Genomic DNA, 23,213 nt, shown 5'->3' with positions numbered 1-23,213 from the left:
AGTAGAATTGAACAAAAAAAATTGGTCCGATTTTCCCGATTTTTTTTTTGTGCGTTTCTGACGCGATTTGAGGCTTATCATGCAAAATTGCATCATCGCGTATTATGTTAAAGGTCTTTTACTTTATGGTATTTGGCAGAAAAAAAGAAATAGAAAGAAGAAAAAACAAATTTTCGAAGCAAAATAATTAAATCGAAGTATGTCACCGTAAGGTGTCGAACAAGCGACCTCAACTTTCGCGCCAACTTTCTAGTGACTCGCGTGGTTCGTGAGGTATTACTTGAAAAGGTCTTACTTAGTTGATTTATATGTCCGTTAACATTGAGCTTTACTAGCCATATGCCAGAGTTGATTTTTGACAATCGAAAAGTTTGTCAATTATCAACTCCTAGGTGTAACTAAAAGTGATCTTACTTCGTTACTGACAAACCCGTTGACATGGAGTTTCACAAACTATATGCCAGAGTAGATAATTGACACAAAAAACAACAAACCAGTCATTCTTGGTCAGTAAAGCTCAGAGAGTAAGGGAATGAGAGAAACGTACTTGTGCCTAGTCCTTAATAAGTACAGGAAGCAGCTCATAACCAGTGCTTGTTATTTTATTATTTTTCTAGCTACATCCACGACAGTGCAAATTGAATCTGAATAAATACTTTGGAAATAGAGGCTATAATATATTCCAGAACAAAGCTAACCAATAAACAAATCACGAGTCAACTGCAGGTTAAAAAACTATCTATGTGATCTAGCTTTCATTGACCCCCTCAGAGAATTATCAACCCGTTGAGAGATTTTAACCGTATGCATCAAAATGTGAAAGCTTTTGGAACATATAGAGAAAACATTGTAAAGAGAGAGTTGGTTATGAACTACGAGAAAGAAGAACGTTATCTTTTCTTTTCAAAAATAAGAGTAGGAATTTGGAATAAATATGGATGGTCTTTGCACAATATTTCAGGAGTGGAGATAACCTCGAGACCTTTTACTGATGACTGGTCAACGGGTGTTCTCTATCAGAACAGCAAAAGAAACTTTAAACATAAAATTATGCATAAGCGGACGCTCTTTTTTTGAATCAAGTACAAAATGGCTTAAGCTTCCTTAAAAACGATTAGCAGAAGATCTGAAGCTTGCAGAATCTCTTAGCTTGCAACGTGCAGAAAAACTATTACGGTAAAAAATGCATCGAGGCTAGCTATAACAAGCTTAACTTAAAGGCTAACTGATCATACCTCGCAGTACATTTTGTAGCCTTTAAGTTCCCTTGTGGCAGCGTTTGCCCAAATCTAGATTGCAATGTTACATGTTTAAAAACGAACTAAAAAACCAAAAGCGAGGCTTTAAGGCGAGGAGCAAAATGCTTACGAAAAATCTCTTGGGCGAACTTCGAAAGGTTGGGCTTCTCTATGGTTCCCCTTGTTACTTGAGGCTTGCTTTGAAACCGATCCTGTCGCCTATCACATTTACTGCAACTAACTACTCATAAAAAGGCTTATAATAAGAAAATTAAGCTAATCCAGCGTCTTGTGCCATGGAATAAAATATCCCCCTCTGGGTCAAGAGGTTCTCAGGACTGTCGAACTCCACCACGAAACCTTTGTCCAGAACCATGATCCTAGAAAGAAAGAGACGAGCACTAATTAGGGGTCCTACCTTTATCTACTGCAGAAAACGCGAAACCTTTACTAAGAGGCAGGACACATAAGAGGATCTTCATGTATGATGGCAGGCGACAACTAAGTAAAAACCAATGGAATGGAATTCTCTTCCTGTTTACCTATGAGTATTACAAACCTGGTATAGTCCATAATGGTGTTGAGCCTATGAGCAATGGTGAACACTGTGCGGTCAGCGAACTCACGCCTAATCGTTTGCTGAATGAGTTCATCAGTTTCCAAGTCCACCGCAGCCGTGGCTTCGTCCAAGACCAGAACCTTACTTTTACGAAGTAGCGCACGCGCTAAACACACCAACTGCCGCTGACCAACACTGTCAAAAGCATCAAAAGGTAAAGTTGCAGATTATAATTTAGTGACATCAAAGGACCAAAGCTGAGAGCCTCAACACAAACTTGAACGAAACATGTTGACCTACATCTCCTTCGCTAAACCCGCATTTACACCACCAAGCGTCCCTTGGCAAGTGTACTTGTTATGCAAAATTTTTCGCCGTATACATTAACAATAAAAAATTGTCGACCACATTTATCAAAGCATGGTGCGCGAGTGACCCCTTCATTATTAGAGGCGTCTCTCAACCCACGAAAAACTGCGTCCTTGAGTAAAGCGAGCCGGCGAGAGGTCTCTTAGTGGTCTGGCACTAATAATCATTCGTACCAGACCCCTGGCAAACTCTTCCCCGACTCGTCTCAAATCTCCTCACGGGTGGGAAAACGCGCATCCTACGCCAATAATGATGATCTGCTCGCAGACTAGTCAAGGCAACCAGATAATAAAATTTTACACTACTTGTGTCTATTTGTTCGAAAAGTAAGAAAAAGCAGAATTTTTTTCCTCCATCTGCTTTCCCTCAAGAAACCTGATCAAGGTTATGTTAGAGTAAACTAATCTTTGTTATACCTTAGGTTACTTCCTTCTTCACTGACAGGATAAAGAAGCCCTTCCTCCAAGCCTGAGACGAAGTTCTTCAAATGGCTCAATTCGAGGATTTTCCAGAGTTCTTCATCCGTGCGGCTGTCAAATGGATCCAGGTTTAGACGAAGAGTCCCGGAAAACAACACAGGATCCTTGGCACGAAACGAAAGAAGTCAGTGCCACTGTTGATAATTCTTAGTAATGCAGATACACAAATATAAATTTTAAACTGGAATCTTGAATCTTTCTTGTTCCCCTCAGTACTCTTGAGGGCTGCTTTTGGCCAGTAGGAGAGAATCATAGAGCATGTGGTTTTTGCAGTTAAATAGAATTAAAGAGGTAGAGTTAAATGAGAGATAAATAGATCTCATATTTTTGAATTTTTTTTTTGCAGTTAATATGTGAAAGTGACCAAATACCGGCTGTAAAACTCAGCTCTCATGCTGTCCCAAAAATACGAACGGAATGACTTTAAATTAAAACTTCGGATTCGTCATGTTGTAGGTTAGGACAAGAGCACCATAAATATTGATCATTTCAAGCTCTCTTCAATTTTCAATTCTTCAGATGGGCTTCATTACCTGGGGAATGATGGTGAGTCGTGACCGCAGATCCTGCAGTCCAATCTTGGAGATATCAACTCCATCGATAAGAATCCGTCCACCAGCTCTCTCGAGAATACGAAACAATGCTAAGGTAAGAGTTGACTTTCCAGCTCCAGTGCGACCCACGATACCAATCTAAAAGAGGTTCATTGATAAAAGGAGCAAGTTTCTTAAGAAACTGTGGTGCTGCGTCGGTGGAGGGAGGGGGGGAGGGGGGGAGGAAGGAGGGTATTGCAGGATTAATTGATTTTATCAACTCAGTTAATAATGCAAATCGGCCACCGTAAAGAGTTTCTAAAGCTGCGGTTTTGAGCATGAGCCCTTTGTCGAAGCGAATAGAGGAAATGTGGGTGGTGTGTGTTGGAGCTACGCTATTAGTGGGACCATAGTAACGTGGAAAAAAAATAATAAATTAGTACCATGGAAACGTTCGTTGTTACAGCAGTGATTAAGATTGCCGATTTGAAAGATAAAAGTAATTCTAAAGTTAAGTAGCTTCATGAAATGCCAAGATGTACGGGGAGACCACAGAATGGCCAGTTTAAATCATCAACCAAGTTGATAAAACCAAGTTATCCAAAAAGGAATTCACCAACGGTGCGTTAAAGAAAAACTTTGCTTATTCTTCTTCAACCCTAAGGGTGATTAGCAATTAATTTCTCCTTATCTTATCACCCCTTATTCAAACATTCAGGTCACAACAAAACAAGAAATGATCACCAACTTGAGAAGCTTTTGATTGCTAAACATATTCTCTTTGTCAGCACCTTCGGAAACGTATAAAGAACAGTGTGGAGAATATGCATACTGGTGATGGATTGGAAAGGGTTAAGTAAAGAATACGGAGACTTAATTACCTTTTCTCCCGGTTGAATATCGCAGTTGATCTGTTTCAATACCAGAGGTAATCCTTCTCTGTATTTTAAGTCAAAGTCCTCAATGACAATGTTTCCAGCATCAGGCCAGTTATCTGGGGGCCGGTTGTCTGGGATAATCCACTCAGCCTGCAATAAATGCTCACAGATGTCAAGTTTACATAAACATGCTTCCCTGTAACATACTTATAAGTAACCATGACGTGTGAGAGAACAAGGAACCCACATTTCTTTTCTAAGCAAACATCAGAAGAGGAAAGGAAAGGAAAAACAAAAAAACTCTCAACTTGGAAGGCATGAAATGTTTATTTTTGATTTAATTGGGGTTTATCTCTTTATATGCTAGAGTTGTACGAAGATTAGTGTTACTGACGACGCAGGTTTGTTATCCTCACTTTTCTTCATCAGATCATTAAAACAATTCAGAAATATAGGAGCAAATTTTCACAAAACAGGCGTTGCACAAGAAGAACGGTTCACATCATTATGAAGATTTCATCATGTTATCTCAACTTATCATTATTTGTTTTACCATACCTCAGTTGGTGCTTCTGAATATTCCTTGACCCGCTCAACAGACACAATATTAGTTTCAAGCTCACTGCTCATTCGCACCATCCAGTTCAGGGTGTTAGTAATCTTAAATAACAAACCCGCAAAATTAGTTCAAGTAAACCCCTAAGAGTGGTCTGTTTTTTACGTATCTTAACTTATTATCACAAAAACGTAATTCAGTGTAACCGCACACTGGTTCACTGGCACCTCTCCCCCCCCGCCCGCCCAACCCTCCCCCCTAAAAAAAAAACAGAACAAGAAAGAAATTATAAAATGAAACCAAAACAAAACAAAATTAAAACGCAAAAGGAAAAAAACAAAACAAAACCAAAACATTAATAAAAAAATAAAACAAAATCAAAACACAAACGAGAAATAAAACAAAATCGAACCACAAATGAAAAACAAAACAAAAACAGAAAGAAACAAAACAAACAAGATGACAAAAAAAAAGCAAAAGAAACAAAACCCGGCCTCCTTTAGCCTCCTCTTACGTCTCTTCGACGAGAAAAACTAAGGCAAAATCGCCGTACCTCACGTTAAAATTCTCCATCAATATTCTGACCCAGTATTTGTTCTCAACTATGCTTGTTTCTCGATCGTATTCGACTTTATGATGATTCCCAGTAACACTGTGGCGTTTCAAAAGAAGACGCCAAAAATAAAGACAGGAAGAAAGAAAAAAAAAACAAACCTGCAAAGCATAGGTGATGGACAATCCCACAAGGCCACTTTCGATCGAGTCACGACTAATAACAGCAAACAGCCCGGCAAAGAGGATGATCAGATTGCCGAGAAACTCCAGACGCAGGGCAAGCCACCTGAATGAACATACAGTATTACTTTGAGTTGATGATGTAAATTGGACACCATAAAGAGTTCCTACGACTGACGTTTCGAGCGTTAGCCCTTTGTCAGAGCGTAGAACGAAGGGTTAACGCTCGAAATATGAGCTTTAGAAACCCCTCGTTCATGAATGGATATATTGTCGAGTGGGAAAAAAAAACGTAAGATCTCGTACGGGGAATAGAGAATTTACCTATTGGCTGTAGTTCCCGGATAGTAAGCCACATGATTTTCGTCAACTCTATGGTAGTTTTCCCGGATTAAGCGCTGTTGTTGGGCAAATGCTCGGATGGTGCTAGCTCCGTTGATCGACTCAAAGAAGTTATTGAAGATTGGTGATCGAGTCACGGACTCGATTCTCTTAAGCTGTCGTGAAGTGGCCACATATATTCTCTGTAAAGTAAAAGGATAACATATATCAAAAAAGGTTGTATAGAAATGTGTATCCCAAATTATTTGACATGATATCGATCAAATTCTAGAGGCCCGAGTTGAAAATGGTTATAGTCAAGACCAATACTGCTTGCATTAAATATTTGGATTATACACTCAGCTCGGCTATGGATTGAAAACCAAAGCTATAGATATAATTACAAAAGTGGCTGATTTCCACTACAGCGTGAAAAGTCTTTTCGAATTCCTAGTCTAAAGATGGTAAGATGAAAACTCTCTTAAAATTGCTAAGCGTAATTTTAAGGTGACGGTATTAACCTTGGACAGCAAAGTTTAACTTCTGAAATATTCATATCTATATACGTGTCACCAAACATATTAATCAGTATTACACATGTTAGCACGAAAAAAAAAAGTTAATTTGAGACTCTGATTCCTGAGAGCCTCACCTGAATTCAATTAAAAAGTGTTTGTTAATATGTCTACCTTATTTAATACCAAAGTGAGGTCTGCAATCATACCCTTTTGTCTCGGAAGTTCATAAATAGCCTTTACGAAGGAGCTCCTCTAGGCTTCCCCAAAAGGTTATTTCTGTTATATTAGTACGACGAAAAGTTCTCCTGTTTTCATATTTTCCCCAAAGAAATATGGGACACTCTTAACTCTTGCAACAATCCATATATCAGTTATTGTGACTAGGTAATTTAAGTCATTGTAATTTCGTTACTTTGGCCTTTTTTTTCGTTATTATTTGTTTATGGCATTTAAGATTTGTGATATCAAATTAGAGACGTAGACAAATTTTCCACTGAGAAATGAAAGTTTACTTCGCTCTGTGATTGGTCCAGAAAACGCGCACCATTCATCTCAACCAGTCAAATGCAAAACTAAAAATTAACCATATTTTCGTTTTTTTGATCGGCATGTGTGATTACCTTAGTTTTGGTTTTTACAACACTCAATTGAAAAGCGCTACGCAAGTAGGGTTAATTCATTCTTTCAACTAAAAACTTTTTACCTGAATGAAAAAGTAGACAAAACCAAGGGGCAGGATTACGACCAGAAAAATTGGAGTCGCGAAGCTAATGGCAGCGATGGTTCCCAGAACGCCACAGAACGTTCGCAAGAACATAATCAGAGTCATGGGAACCTTATCATCGATTGTGCTGATATCCTTAGAGAAGCGGTTCACGATCCTCCCCAGAGGAGTGGTCTCAAAAAATGACATGGGGGAGTGCAAGACATTCTCAAGAAGAGTATGATGCAGATTGCGTGACGCAATTTTCGATCCAACAGCCAGGCACAAGGATGAAATGAGTGTGCTGGCAGCTTGTAAAAAGCCAAGACCGCCATAAACTCCCAGGTACATGTCACGCTCTTTGTCTGAAGTGACATTGCTTGAACTCCAGCGGGCGAGCCAAATTCCAGAAGAAACTGAACTAGCTTCTGCTAGGACTACAAACAATAGTATGCTGAATGCCAAGTAGACTTTGACTGACTTTGCGTAGGCCCAGAACACTGCAAATTTGACCTGCAATCATGAAAGATTTATAACTTATTCTAATACCTCATAATATAGCTTGTTCGCTGGGTAAAGAAAGCTGCAGATCGAGAGAAGTAAAAGTAGCTTTCTAAGACAGAAACTATTTCTATAGTTCGACCATCTACGTTTGTACGTTCGCTTTTGGTTTTTGTTATTTTTTCAACTGTTTTCCTTTGTTTCAGCCACGTTTTGCTTGTTGTTTCTCTAAGAGTGGGGAGGACGAAACAGTTCTATCACCTCCTCTTTTTTGGCGTTTTCTACATGGCATCTGTTTTTTGGGTCAATCCTTCGCGGTGTAAACGGATAACATGTCACCTTCATTGTAAACATTGTAAATTCTTCGGGAAACTCAGTTGTTTGGAAATCAGAGACTTCTTTTTTTAATTGCGCATCGTGCGTTTCTGTCGTAGATCACGGTTAATAAAAACAAAAAAGCTAATAATAATTTGAAACGTACCCGTCCAGTTGCGGATTTCTCTTCTTCGATAATCCTGTCTTCTACGTCCTCATCGGGTCTCGTGAATGTACAATCCAAATCGGCCGTGTCAACCGTGACAACAGACACGCTATCCGCTCGCTTCCTCCGGAAAACTGGGCCTTCCATTTGACTGTCCATTCGCTCCAGTCGACTATCCTGCCTCTCTAAACGACTATCTGAGCGTTGAAACCTGACATCTATCTCATCTACACCTTCTGCTTCTTCTTTTATCGTGGGTTCCGTTCTGGGTTGTGTCTCTGCCACTATAGGGAGTTATAAAGAATTCTACAGGCAACCACATAATCAATTTTCAAGCAGTTTCTCGTGGATGGCTTCTGTATGATACTACTCGTCACGTCAGGATTTAAAAATAAGATTTAGGATTTAAGCTCTTGACCTCCAAAAGCTGCTTTCCGACTTAACTGACAATGAAAGTGCCTCGTTACTCCATGAAAAAGTCGTTGCACCCATACCCAGAAAGATATCCTAAAAGATATCCTGAAAGGTCGTTGCACCCATACCCTTAAGATATCGACCACTACCTACCATCCTCCTCCACATTCTGTTCCGCGGCGAATGTCTTGAGAAACTCAGAAAAGGCTCCCTCGTTTGCAAGAAGTTCTGAATACGTTCCAACCTGATCAAAAGAGAATCTGTCTGAATCGGTAGAGAACACTTGATATGCGAAATTTTCTGCACTGGGCCTGTATTGCTTTCCATGGGACACCATAGCCTTAGAAGTAATTTGGCTTTGACGTCACCGTACGTCCGAGCGTCAGTCTTTCCGTACGTACGAGAAGCATCAAGCCAAAAAAATTTGGCTGTAACGTCACCGTACCTCCAAACGTAGGTACGACTTCAAGTGTTACAAAGTGTATCAAAAATCTTACATTCGTACACAACTTGAATAAACAAAAGGTTAGATAATTAGGTTTTATTTTACGTTCCTTCTCGATTGAGATGACATTTCGAAGCTTCATAAGGAAAGAAAAACATGCCAACAACAAACTTCGAAATCTATAGCACACTTTTAATTCAAACTTCGGTCTACCGTCAAGTTGCCACATGAAATTTTAAAATTGAAGTCTGCTTTAAAGCCTAAGAAAACGTAGCTCAGATATTCGCCAGATGACGTTTTGAAACTTCATACAAAAAGAAAAACACCTTAACAACAAACTTCGTAATTCATAGTGCGTCTTCAATTCAAACTTCAGTCTTTACCGTTAAGTTGCTACATTAAACAATAAAATTGAAGTCTACTTTAAAGCTTAAGAAAAGGTACCTCAGATATTCTTCCATCTTGCAAAACAATGATCTGATCCACTTGAGGAAGGAAGCCAACTCCATGGGTAACAAAGACGCGAGTCTGAGGAAAGCAAAATTTTATCTTACTTTTACATTCAGAGTCGATATTTGGAAAAGCTCTAGCAGTTAAAATTTTTAGAAATGCTCTCGAACTGTACCTTCTTTCTGAGTTTTCCCCTTGGTCCGATAACTTTATCAAATATGTGTTTTCCAACATGTGAGTCCACAGCACTGAGTGGATCGTCCAACAAGTAAACATCAGCATCAAAGTACACAGAACGCGCAAGACTTATACGTTGTTTTTGCCCTCCACTCAGATTTATACCCTAGAAAAAATAGAGCGTGAATTTCCGAAAGTAATGAAACTCCACGATTTTCAGTGGCAAAAGTGTTCTCTCATGTAGAGCGTGTAACAAGTGGGTCTGGTGCAGATTCTGTGACTTGAACAAGCAATTCACCGTTTCTAAGTCTGGCTCCGTTTTGCCTAAATGGTAGATGAAGCTAACCAACGGAAAAATTGCCATTCAGCGGATGAGTGCCAACAAAACTTAGGAGATCTGTCGAGTGGATAGCGCTGTCCATCTTTCGAACAAGCAAGACCTGGTTACTTTCGGCATAAGGCGTGATAAATTTTGCGGCAAGTCGGTTCATGCATTGTATTACGCTATATTCTCGGACCTTTAGTCCATTAGCCCGCGCGGCCCTCGTCACTTAATTCCATAAAGTTGGGCAAAACAGTCAGCACAACTGCAAAACATAAAAGACTGCTGTAGGCAAGCAATGTACCTTTTCCCCAATCTCTGTCATGTCTCCCCCGGGTAAAATATCCAGGTCGGTCCTCAAAGCACAAGTGCTGATGGTCTTGCAATAGCGTTTAGGATCAAAACTTCGTCCAAAAAGGATATTGTCCCTCAGTGTTGCATTTTGTATCCAGGCCTGCTGGGGAACATATGCCACAGAGCCCTGAAAACAAATAAGCACAGCATTAAACTCTTATTAATTCTTGTGTTGTCATAATGAACAGGTAGTTTAGCGATGAGTCAGTGAGCTCTCATACTAAGCACGCACAACGCTGGTTGCTCTTTTCCTTCTGACCGTGTTCAACTTTTAAGCCACATTTCCCATACTTGGCAAGCGCATCGCTGGTTGCTCTTTTTCTTTCGACTAACGTCACGTTTTAAGACACGTATTTGCTTTACCACTGCCCATCGATTTTTGCATGAGAAAAATGGAGGTTTTTCACGCATTCGCCCGGAATGCTGAAATAGGATCAGTGCACCGAGTTGAAAAAGAACACAACATACACGAAATCAACAACAATGACAACGGCAACCAAAAAAATACAAACAAACAAACAGTCCTAAACAAATTAAAAGCAAACAAAACAAAACAAATTTTAAAAAAAACAAACAAATAAAAAAATCCAAGATTGGAAATACTCACTTTTACATACACTTTTCCGGATAACTTTTCTGTCTCACCAAGAAGAGCGGAGAGCAAGGTAGTTTTACCACATCCCACGTGACCAACAACAGCCACGAGTGAACCACTGGGAATATTGATATTGATGCTAGGTAGGAGGAGTAAAGAAAGTTAAGGAGTCAAATGTAACTACATATATATGGAAATATTTTTCACAGTTTATTGGCTGGGAAGTAATACTGTTAGTTCAGCATCTCGCCGAGAACGGTTTTGCTTAAAATACTTTTGGAGATGCTCGTATTTCAGACCTTCGTGCTGCAGCTGCGCAGCAAAAACTGATAACTATGCAATGAATGGTGTCACTTTTCACCCACACAGTATCTGTCTTCATTTTGTTTACTTACTTTGATAAGAAAGGAGTTTCCTCTTTATCCCAACCGAAACTGCCTTCTTCGACATGAATCGCTTGTGAACTGACTATAACGCAGAGACAAAGGAAAAGGTTGTATTTGGTGAAAATTTATTTTAAGCCCTGTGTGGAAAAGCTCAGAGAGAGAGAGGTGACTCCTAAAGATAAATTATTAGAAAAACAAGCAATTGAAACAAAACAACACAAAGCAAAGCAAAGCAAAAAATAAAACAACAACAAACAACAACAAAAAACAAATCAAAACAACAACAACAACTATTGAGAAAAGTTTTAAAAGATACGGATAATCTATATGTTAAGATGGAGGCGTCGTTTTAGGAAGCCGTGGTACAAATGCCTTTCTTTGTTCACATAGAAAGTTGTGATTTTGATCCCAGATAAGAATACACTCAAACCAAATAAAACGCAGGAGAGAAAAGTCCTAATTGCGATCAAAGTCGACTCACTATGCTCAGGCATTGTCTTTTCTACGTTGGTTGTATCCAGCTCTTCTAGATTTAGAAAGTGTGTTAGCCTGTCAACAGACACCTTTCCCTACGAAGAACAAGAGATATTAATCATTAAATCAAAAACGTTAAAAAACACTTGTAAGGAAAAAAAGTCGCGAATGCAACAAGGGAACTCTTCTATAAAACAAAGCATATGTTATAAGAGCCTGCAAGCGTGGGAGCACTTCAACGAGCGAGCTTTTAACTAGTATTTTTTCGTGAAACTTTTGGTTGTCGACTTGTCAATGTATACTTAATTGATGTATGCTTACCTAAATTATTGCTCTCATATTGGGGCTTTTCAAGTCCAATGAGAATGCATAAATAAATGAATGAATGAATAAATAAACAAATGAACGAATAAACGGGCAGAGAGACGGACGGACAGACGGCGGACGGACGAACGAACGAAAAATTATTAAACATAGGGCTTGAAAATCTCAACTGGCAGGAGGCAGACCAGTTAGCAATATAGAAAGCGCAGCCAAGTAGCAGGGTGGAGGACTTAACCCTTTAACTCCCGTGAGTGATCAAGACAGAATTTCTCCTTACAATATCAATGCAATATCAACCAGATAAGTGATGAGAATAAAGACAAATATCAATTAGGGGATTATAAGTTGATCCAATACTAAATTCTAAAAACTAACATCACAAGAACTGTATGGCAGCCAATAAAGGAGAATTAATGATGAGATCTTGGGAGTTAAATGGTTAAAACCCGCAACCACCATATTACAAGTCCCGCGCCTTTACCACTCGGCCGCACTGCTCCTGTAAACCTGGATGTTTAAAGCAGAGGAAGATCGAGGGAGGAAGATAGTTGAGCAGATCGACGAAAGTCTTTCCAAGTCCCTTTGGAAGACCACAAATCAAACATTAAGGCTCAGTGAACGATCGCGAACTCATCACATTGGCCCGCCTTCTCTGATAAAACACTCACATCATACCTATTGATGGCGTCACTGAATTGGGAACTTGGCGATTTTTATTGAGTCATATCGGACACTTACTCACCTGTATCGTGCTGATAATGACATTCGGGAACATTGTAATGGGATATCTTAGGATATTGAATAGTGACAGAGCAACAAATGCCTTGTTGGCTGTCAACTCGTTTCCCGTTAGGACATAGATGGCGAATGTCGCAAGAGCAACCTGGAGTAGAAGTAGAGGGTATTAATTAGTTTGCATTTTTGTTCAACAAATAAACACATTTTCTCGTAAAGCAAAAACGCACATTGAGATACTCCATCTTAGGACACTCCTTAAGAGAAGTGTTCAGTCTCCGAAGTCAACCGTTTTTCACGCGAGCACCAACAGGCAGCAGAAAAGTTTTGTTTAAAACGCCAACTACAACAATTTGGTCGCCGAAAAATCCAACATTCTCGAAGCAAAATACAAAAACGTAAAGTTCTCTTTTTTCGTTTCTTTGCTGATAAGATATCCCTCGATAATCACTTCCACCGACAACACTTCCTTTCAGGACTACTCACACCACCTACCATTGTTTATTACGAGCTACTGTTTTAAATATTAAGGAATTGAAACCATTTTCCTTTCAGACATTTATCAAAAAACTTATATGTATGTAACTAACCATGAATGGAGCACATGTGAAGGTGAAAGCAAACGTTGCATTCAAGTAAGCAGCATTCTTTAGTTGTTTCAACTCCTTCTTACGAATGTCGAAAACTTTGCTCATGAACGATTTTTCCCAGGCATACAACTTTAGAACCTAAAAAGGGAAAAGGAAAATTAAGCCTTCACTCAGTCTTGCCTCCCCAGTTGTTAGCGTCAAGAGAGGACTACAGTCTTAAACATGCATGCCACGTGAGTGAGATCAATCAGTAGGGTGTGCGGTCAATCTTTTTTGCGGGGCAAATAGATTACCATGCCGGAATTATAGAATTTCATGTCCCTTTGCCCCATGGGTAAAGTTTCAGACAAGCTACCTTCCAATGCAAGCAAAACGACAAGTTGGAGTTTACATTACAGCCGGAATAGATAAAAGTGGAGGGGGTGGGGCAAAGATTTAGTCAAGGTACAGCGGGTAACCACGAAAACCCTGTGAATGGTATCCACTGACCAAGGCGACGTCATGTCCAATCGGTGTGAAGGGATGCGATAGGGAAGAAGCTGATTAGCGAGCGCGAATAATGTGACGCAAAATGAGAGTAAAAAAAAAAGAAGTTCAACAATCCTTGCGAGCTTTGGCGACTTCCCCCGATACATGAAAAATAGAAACTGTTTGGCCTAACTTTTTCACGACATGGATAATATTCTAATGACAAAATTGAAGTAATGAACTCTACCTTGACTCCAGCTATGATTTCATTAATGATCTTGATACGCGAGTCTTTGGCTTCCATTTGCTTTACCTACGAAAAATCACAGTACTTCACGTAATGAAGGCGTGATTAAAGGGGGTCTCTCACTTTTTACGGGGAGAAGTTCGAAAGGAAATTAAGAAACAAAGAGAAGAAGGAGAGTACAAATAACGCACGAAGAGCAACGAACCAATTGTTAACTCGGCGAAATGCGAGCCAACAACGCGCGCACATGACGCGTTCTGTCCACTTGCACAGGCATGACGTGTTAACTGTCCCTTTAACTGTCTTATTACACTGTCCTGTTACAAGCATGACACATACACTGCCCTATTACTGCTTAAACCGGGCTAGTGATAACCATAGTTATAGTTAACAGAACTTCATGTCGTCCAATTCGGTCAGTAATCATACGTCGAGTGATTAACAAAATTGAACGACCGCGAAGCGACTAGGACTCCACTCAGTCCTATTACCATTATTAATCCGCAAGATCGAGTAGCAGTGCAAAATTACGAAGATTTTCAGAGAAAATATAGTCCCTAAGACTTCTCTCCTACCAGCTGCCATCCGCTCAAATGGTTCTATCGGTAAACATCAGATCATAATTTTTAACGAAAATAATTTATTCGACCTGCGAATGTAAGAATCAAGGTCAAACCTCTACAAGACAACAAATTAAAAGGCAAATAAAATATTCAAACCTGAAGTTTTCGGGCGATCTTGGTCACAACGAGATTAAACGGCACTAACAGGATCAACACTCCTACACCCGCCAGAGTGGAAGGGCCCATCACGTCAAACAAAAAATACATCGCTATCACAATCACAAGAGGTGACGACCACAGAACATTCAAATAAGTTACTAGGTCCATCAGGCGCTGGGCATCAACCGACATCAGATTTACCATCTCACCAGCAGTAGACTCCATTCGTGCCTTGCTGTTCAGTGCTAGTGCCTTTTAAAAAAAAGTGACAGCGTTTCATGAATAATTATGCACGCGTTAACATTAACGGGTTGAACGTAGCCTTACTAATCTTTGTTAAATCTTGGGTGATTTTTAAAACTTTTGGTCAGCTTGCATCGACATACCGGTGCTAATTACGTATATAAAAAAATAAAAACAAACAAAACAAAAAAAACAAGCAAAACATAACAAAAATGAACAGGGGAATAACAAGAAACACTTTTCAGCGCTCCAAATTACGATCGCTTCGGTTGCCATGGCAGACGGTTTGATGATTTATTTCGCCAAATTGCTACTTTAAGAAAAGACGAGCTTGAAGTTTTGCTTTTGATTTGCTCAGTCCAAATGCTAAGTCAGTATACCCTTTCAATAGTCTTTAACTTTGTTTTGTTTTCAATTTTGTTTTGCTTTTTTTACATTTTGTTTGTTTGTTTGTTTGCTACAGTTCATCTCGTTTTGTTCCTCTAATTTTTTTTATTGCATTTTTTAGATACATCCTGGAATCTCATTGCTTGAATGGACGCACATTACTCAAAGTCGCAGGGAGACCTTCACTTTGTTTGTTTGTTTGTTAGCCTCTATCTCGTTTCGTTCCCTTTTTTTTTTTTCATTTCATTCTTTTTAGCTTTTCTTCAATGCCTAGAAACATCCACTTACCCCTCATACCAACCCCTGCACAGTGCGAGTCGCATGAGAAAAGAGCTCTCGCCTTTGCACTACCCTTGCTATCCCATACTTTACAAAAAATATATTTTTGCTTAAACAGTTCTCGTTGAACAAGGAGTACGCCCCGAAAAAAACCAGGCGGCGAAACATTCAGGCTGACATAAAGAACTGAGGCCACAACTGGACCAACCACACTCGAAAAGTAAACCCAGAAAAGGACGAGCTATAGGACGACCTATGTGGAAGCTAAGCTTATAAACAAGCAAGTTGACTGGTTCTTTAAACATATTTACCTTTGCGTACACCATTCCTATGATTGCAGTTCGTATCCTCATACCGAGGACAAAAACAATTTGCCAATACTGATGGATGATAAGAGACATGACAGCTGACACAAGGAACATGGAAAAAGCATAAATGTAACCCTTCCACTTTTCATTGCTAGGAATGGTTTTATCTGCCACATAAGAGACCAATAAGCTGAAAAGCAAAATAAAACCCCATTAACAGTCACCTTTCTGGTTCTTATTTAATATGATAAGCTGAATTATACACGCTTCATGATTGATTCCTACTAATGTTCTATAGGAGGACAGACGCATTGACACAGAAACTTTTTTTTCATAAAAAAAAACAAAACAAAAAGATTCTAGGTTGCAGTGGGTCTCTACTATAATAGATCACAGGAGACGTGAAAATAGGTAAGAAAATTAGTGACACACTCGGCTGCGCCTCGTATGCAACTATTTTGTTTTTACTACATATTGACATCATCTAGGATCTATTACTTAACAGACGCTTTGTTAAGTAGACAATGCAGAAAGCTATTGGTAAAATGAGAGCAGAAAGTTGTAAAAAATTAAAGAAATGCTCTGGATTCATCCACTAATGTTGGCGAGGGCCGACAGTTTGTTGACTGTTCACCGACTTGATCAACAGTTGGCCAATAGTAGCTGTTAGTTGGCCAACAGTTGATTAGCACAGAACTTTTCATCAAAACTGGAAATTGTCAGGGAGAGCAGGTGGTTGAGAAAATGTCAGTGCAAGGGGATGCAACAACAACAGCAACAGCAATGTCAAAAGAAACAAACACACAACAAAACAAACATAAAAATTCCCTCCAAACGCCACTTAGCTCATTCCCATGTCCTACCAAGCATTCTCTTAGAGAGATAGTTTTCAGTAAGCTCATGTCACTCAGCCAGTGGGAAATAACACATAGAGAATATATTTAACCAAAAGGTGTAAATCAGCCAACTGTGAGCATGGCTAAAAGTAAACATGAGCAAAAATGATGTAAGTTTCCATAGAAATTATGGTGCTGTGTTGGTGGGGAGGATAATTTAGAGGATAGTTTGGTTTTATCAACCCAGTTTAAATTTAAATGTGCAACAGTACAGGGTTTCTAAGGCTAGTGTTAGCCCTTTGTCATTCACTTTTATGATGAATTTTGGGCTATATAAGTATTAAATTTATTATTTATTACTTTGACAAAGGCCTTAATGGCTGGAAAGGTCTGCCTTAAAAACTCCCTACTGTGGCTAATTTATATTTCAACTCAGCTGATAAAACCAAATTATCCCACATGCAAATATAGATTATACTTATAATTTTCACATATCTACATTACACTGCTAGATTATACTCACTTTACAAGCTGTGGTTGAATGAACTGAATAACATCATAGATAAGTTTGAGAATCATTCCAATCAGAAACTGAGGTCCAAATTGATAAACCATGGCTCTGATTAATGAAGGTCTCTTTTTGTCAGTTTTCTTATCCTTTGACTGCTCCTCGTCATTCTTAGGAACAAACTCAACTTTAGTTTCATCATTTTCCTCTTTCAACTTAGCCTTCTCCTGCTCCTGCTGTTCTTCTAATGGACATCTTTTCCCACTGAAAAGTTTCATGTATACATTGTTCTGTCACAAAAAGTATTTCCAACATGCTACATGGTCTTCATAGGTTAATAAATGTCTTAGAGGTATGATTATAATTTATATTTGACAAAATCAAAATTGAAAACAACAAAATTCAATAAAAGCTTTGGTCTGATACATTTCTATATGGGCAGTGAGTGAAATGAAAGTGTCGAATATTTGTTGCTGAATCTAATAATAACTCATGTTAATTAGTATATATCACACATGTGAATAGCATCTTTTACATGCCCTGGTTGGCTAGTTTGGAGGCCATCAGCAAGTACTATTCATGTCCAAGCAGCAGATAAGACAAATTTGTGTGTCAAGAGTTTAATCTCTGACAATTTTGGTATATTTTCAAAAACAAATTGTTGTCTTTGGTTTTGAATAGTATATACTAAATAAATTATTCAACTCAGTGGACGTGGTGGATATTTACATCGCTGCTTTGCGGCTTGGTAAATATCCACCACCATTCACCTCCACTTCAGTGGATCATTCTTATTATCAAATTTTCAACTTCAAATGGTGCGCTTCTAGTGTCCTGTTGGTTTGCTCAACTCTAGTTATCAGCTCATGTTCCGAGTCACCTTATATGGAAATGCGTTGTGCTAACTGTTGCCAAGCTGAACACTTTTTAAACAATTATCGACTCATTGACCATTGACCATGTCATTGGCCATTTACCATGTCATATTCATCCTACACTCATGGAATAATTGTTAAATATGTTCAGCAAGGATTCAGCTACATGTACATACATTGCACATCGCTTCTCTTCCTTGGCCCACTTCTCCATAAACTTAGGCACAATGTTCACAGACTTGTTCCTTTTGCTTAATGCCCATAAATCATCATTGACCAGAGGCCTCTTAAACCCTTGATAGATCAACCTGGAAGAAATTAAGATGGATTAAACTCTCAGGAATCAAAATTGCATGATGATGGAATTTCAATGTCCACCGCTTCACAATACATCACTCACTGTATCACCACATTTTTATTAACAAGAGTGATCGACCTCCATTTTCATACACAATATTATATCAGAGTTGCAACAGTCTCCTTGGGAACATTTGGTGTTTTAATTATTCTCTTTGTCCTCTACCCTTTTCTGATGTTTTTCTCAGCAAAATTGAGAGATCTTGAGAGTAAATGACAAGCTGACTCCCTCCCTTTAGGCAAAGTCTGGCACATGATTAAAAAAATTATTTAAAAAAAATTGTTTTAAAAAATTGATATTAGTGTGCCCTGCTGGAATCTGGGAGATTGCTCCTCCTTCTGCAAGGCATGCTAACATCAATTTTTCTTCAGTTACTTTTGCTTGACACATGTAACAGATTATAGGAAAAAGCATCTTGAGTGGGGTGCAGGAGATAGCAGGAGCCTACTGAAAGATTGCTGAAGTGGATATTTTAGTTCTCTTACTACTCACTAATTTCAATTCTGATATTAGATGTCTTTGATATTATTTTTTTTTTGTCCTTTTTCATTATAATACATGAAGTCAGTTCTCCCAAGAAATAGACTGAATTACAATTTTTTTCTGTCTATTGCATTCAGTTTTGACAATCAATAATGTGCATGATTATTCTTGGATAAGCTTGTAAGGTACATTATATATAGATAAAAGTACATACAATGATTTCTTACAAAACAAAATTACTGTAAGATTGATAAACATTTAATTCAATTTGTGTTATAAATTAAAGCAAAAATATGACATAATTCCTTCCAAATGATTTGAATAGAGCAAATTTCATACCACATGCTGCAGTTTACACATCTTACCATGCATATAGTTAAAACTGACTTTCAGGTCAAAATCATTTCAACGTATCTAATAAAAACTTTTCTAAATTTTTCTTAGATTTAACTTTTCTATGATACTTAGGTAGTGGCAAAAATAAGTAATTACAGTACTGCCTCATTAAGGCCATAAGCAAGAATGTTCATAAACTCTACCCTCTGATCAACATATCCAATGCAAATGATCAGAACAATCAAATCATCACTTTCATAATATTATGTAAGACTCACCCATTGAGCCACCAAAATGTAAGTTTTGAAAAGATGTTTGCATTTTTCTGTGGACAAACATCCTAAGAGGAGAGAAAAAAATCATCATATTAGTACTGGTGGTAATCAAATATTAGTAAGGTGCATTTGATCCAGCTAAGGATTGGGTATTTTTGTTTCAGCAAAACAAACTCTTGTGTATAATTAACCCCACGCATATCAAATGATGGTGTGACTCACTGTCCTGATTTGTAGTTGTTGCTCACTTCCTTTGATTTAATGAAATGAATGAAGTGAGTCAACCTGCAGGACTTCACTTATCTAGAGCATGAAATAGCTAGTCCATTTACAGTTGTGTGCTCGGTTGCCAAGCCTTTGAACAGGAGTGAGGCTAAGGTTGACCTTGTTATGGTACAAACCTTGCTACTTTTCAAATATAACTTACTTTGCTATCTAGATACTGGTTTCTATCACATCAAGGTCACTCAGCCTCACTCAAAATCAAAGAATTGGCAACTTTATACACAACTGTAAAGTGGCCTATTGAGGCCCGATGAATGTCAGTCAGTTCTAGATAGCATCAAAAAGCTGAAATAATCTGGTTTTGGATTGATACCCACCAGATCATATAAAACCAACAGAATTGAAAAACAACATGAATAGTATGCATTCTCCTAAGTATACCTCGAACTCAACTATTTTGCACACTTTCAAAAAGAAGATCAGGAATTAATGATTATGGTTCATCTTCAGCTGTATTTAAGATAGAAATACCTACCCTGTTTGTAACATCTTTGTCAACAGGAGCAGCTGGAAAAAACTTCAAATCAACTTCTGGATTGATCAAGTCTGCAGTTAGTTCAACATTGTGGCTGAGCTCTTCTTCCCTAAAACATGTATAACATTCTTAGCAAATGAAGTTATGGTAAAAAAAACATTGTGGTTGTTCTTATCAATAGAGACCTTAAGCATCTGGAAAGCAATGCCAAGGAAGATGTTGATTAAAAAACTCTATATTTAGTCTGAATTTCACAAATGGCTAGATATGTCTACCATCTCTAACAGCCTCACACTTCAACTTCAGTACACAGGTGTAAGTCCCTAAAATTGTGACCTACACTTTATCATTCAGGTCTTTTGTTACATAAATGCAAAAATGCAACAGTGTAGTAACTGAAGAATATTCTCCTGATCTAAGGAAGAACTCAGGCATGCCATCAAAATTTATTCAGAAAATTTGGGCAAAGGCCAGAGAATTCTTCTACCTTGGATGCCTCATAAACAACCTTTTCCCATAAAAGTTAAGAACAATATTTGAAATGTTCCTATAAGAGAACAGCCCTTCTACACAAGAAAACTAGGGTGCCCCACAACACCAGAACCTATCCCATTCTTTATTGCCTTGCAGCTATGTAGGGTATGGGGGCATGCTGTAAATAAGACATGCATTCATTTATTCTGAATGTGTTTGGAGAGTCCATTTTACTGATCTATGGTAAACATGTGAGCACATGCAATAGTCAATAAAACCATTGATTGGTGCAACAGGTGGCTTTACACATGCAGAATTCCCACTTTTGAGAAGTGTTTGAGGCTTGTACAAGGGAACAAGGGGTAAACTAGATCTTGAAAAATAATTCATATTATAGATATTTAACTAAAGCAGCAGTTTGCTATTTCAAATCAACAGTTTCAATCAGGAATCTTTCATTCGCAAACAAAAAATCATTTCAGTGTGAGAGTGCAAGACTGAATTTGTTCAATCATACTAAGTGCATGAGACTTGAGAGTTCAGCTAAAAAGTAACTGTAAATATTAATTCAACCTACTCTTCATGGGTTAAATCATCCTTCAGAGGCACAACACAAGTGCTTGGAATGTAACCTTTTTCTTCATTGTCAACACGTCGTACATACAGCCACCAACCCACATTCCTTCCAAGAACTTCAAATTTCTCCTTTCGCTTGACTGACAGCTGTACTGAGACATCAGGAGCAGTATCCACTGCCTCTTGTGCATTAAGGTCATCATCCTGATTGGGATCATGTGCAGTCACTGCTATAACAAGAAGATCCTTTTTTGTCCCTTTGTCCATTGTTACATTCAGCTCAGTCCGCGCATTCACTATAACATCAGCACTGTCAATATAGAGGTCAATATGACAATATGAGTGGAAATGTCAAACGACAAAAAAGAAACACCAAAACCCAAAGAAATAAATATTTAAGACATAGGCAATCACTTAAAAAAGAATTATGAAGTCATACATGAGGAGAAGATGATGACATGATTTAAATTCTCATAAAGTCAAAGTCAGTTAAATCTAGAAAGATACTCTAAAAGACTGCACAAACTAAAAAGAGCTAACACAGGTGTGGCTGGAAGCCAACCTAAAACAAAAAGATGTATTTTTACATTGTACTCCCTGTAGCAAGGCCTGTGATTGCAGGCTAAATTTGGATTTTTCCCTTAGGAGAAGTTGTTATCATAAGGTGCGAAAACACCCTTAGTAAATAAGAGAATTCAGTCACAGCGTAATTAACAAGCTTTGTGTATTCCACACCTTATATAACGTCGTTTTGAGAATTTTAAAGAAGGGAAATCTGCATATCATGCCTTTAAATGAAATATACATATATATGCGACAAGATGGCGGTTGAGTGCAAATGGGACTTCTGCCTAAGGTGTGTGTAAGTAAAAGAGGTCGGAATCTGTGAATGAAACTCGTATAGGCCTGGAAATGTTTACTTCTTTGAAAGCAGCTGTGAACCATTGCAGAATTATAAACGGCCACGAAAATAGTTTCAAGCTTCTACCTACGCGTTGTTGTATCACTGGTGCATCTAGTACATCAAAATCAAACCAAAAGAAAAAAGAAAAAAAGAAAAAAACAGGAAGAAAAACTAAACATAACAGTCGTGACTCGACAAAAATCCGGCTCGGTCGAAATTAACTAGGGCTCTCGCTCTTCACTTGTGATACAATTTAACTCGACTTAAATCAATGAGTCCAATCTCATGTTCAGTTATAGAACTATCATGTGGTCTACAGCGAACGCGGTTGCAAAGTGAAATTCCAAGGTGTTAAATCGATGAGTCACGCTGTTAGCTACTCGACGGTTAGAAGGTCATGCAAATCAACTTTTCCTACGGTAGTATTTTTTCCACTTCCACTGATTATCATAGTATGGTTCTATCTTGCCTAAACAACATTCACTATCACTGTGCAATCGGCGGCAAGGAAATGATTTGCAAAGAGATCTGACGAACGAAAAATCGATGCGTGCACGAGAACATCATCAGATCTAAGCAGGGAGCTTCCAAATCCGCTACCTAGTATGTTTACTTTGAAGCTCGCCTTATTTTATTTAATTTGGGGTGAGTGCGATGGTTCACACATAATCATCAAAGTGGTCAAGAAATACTCTCACGCTGGCACTCAAAGTTGCCACCTGCTTCATGATTTTATTGAAAGTGGATAAATGCACACCAAGCGAATGATTTCAATTTCACTAGAGCGAGTGTAAATGTGCAAACAAGCCTCTCCCTCTAGCCCTCAAGTAGACAATTTTCTAACACCTTAAATATCGTAAAATTAAGTGCATTGCAGATTGTAGCGGTGTACTAACCTAATCTCTCCTTGCTGTTCAGTCTCTAGCTCTGCAAACCCAAAACACTGATCAACGGCGACGTTTAAGAGGTCGGGCGAAGGAGTGTGTTGTTTTGACCGCGACCTTTTGAACGAGAGATAACAATGTGAAGACTGGGTT

At 38.5% G+C, this 23,213-nt stretch overlaps 1 protein-coding gene across 1 annotated transcript; it reads right to left on the bottom strand.

Moving 5' to 3' along the window:
* Positions 1-586: 586 nt before the first annotated feature.
* Positions 587-23,185, bottom strand: LOC113675005 (multidrug resistance-associated protein 1). The gene is made up of 28 exons (XM_027191513.2): positions 23,073-23,185; positions 21,274-21,582; positions 20,223-20,331; positions 19,466-19,527; positions 18,187-18,318; positions 17,151-17,399; positions 15,795-15,981; positions 14,572-14,826; positions 13,853-13,918; positions 13,138-13,275; positions 12,555-12,695; positions 11,496-11,583; positions 11,024-11,096; positions 10,641-10,767; positions 9,984-10,160; positions 9,356-9,523; positions 9,175-9,258; positions 8,439-8,529; positions 7,872-8,155; positions 6,890-7,402; positions 5,672-5,871; positions 5,327-5,453; positions 4,615-4,716; positions 4,060-4,206; positions 3,179-3,337; positions 2,583-2,749; positions 1,798-1,992; positions 587-1,618 (listed from the first exon to the last, which is right to left on the bottom strand). The coding sequence occupies exons 2-28, from the start codon at positions 21,537-21,539 to the stop codon at positions 1,510-1,512; spliced, it is 4,416 nt and encodes a 1,471-aa protein (XP_027047314.2). The 5' UTR covers positions 21,540-21,582; positions 23,073-23,185; the 3' UTR covers positions 587-1,509.
* Between the last annotated feature and the right edge of the window lie 28 nt (positions 23,186-23,213).

The sequence above is a fragment of the Pocillopora damicornis genome, chromosome 6 (assembly GCF_964200805.1).
Source record: "Pocillopora damicornis chromosome 6, jaPocDami1.2, whole genome shotgun sequence".
In the NCBI taxonomy this organism is placed as follows: Eukaryota; Metazoa; Cnidaria; class Anthozoa; order Scleractinia; family Pocilloporidae; genus Pocillopora; species Pocillopora damicornis.
This window is presented reverse-complemented; position numbering and strand designations above follow the sequence as displayed.

Bases quoted from the DNA above. Each gene is read 5' to 3' on its own strand.
- LOC113675005 (XM_027191513.2), bottom strand. From the start codon at position 21,539: ATGGACAAAGGGACAAAAAAGGATCTTCTTGTTATAGCAGTGACTGCA. The intron at 17,400-18,186 runs GTATGTACATGT...GAAACTTTTCAG, and splicing joins GAAGAGAAGCGATGTGCAAT to TGGGAAAAGATGTCCATTAG. The intron at 11,584-12,554 runs GTGAGTAAGTGT...TGTTCTTCGTAG, and splicing joins TCATTATCAGCACGATACAG to GGAAAGGTGTCTGTTGACAG.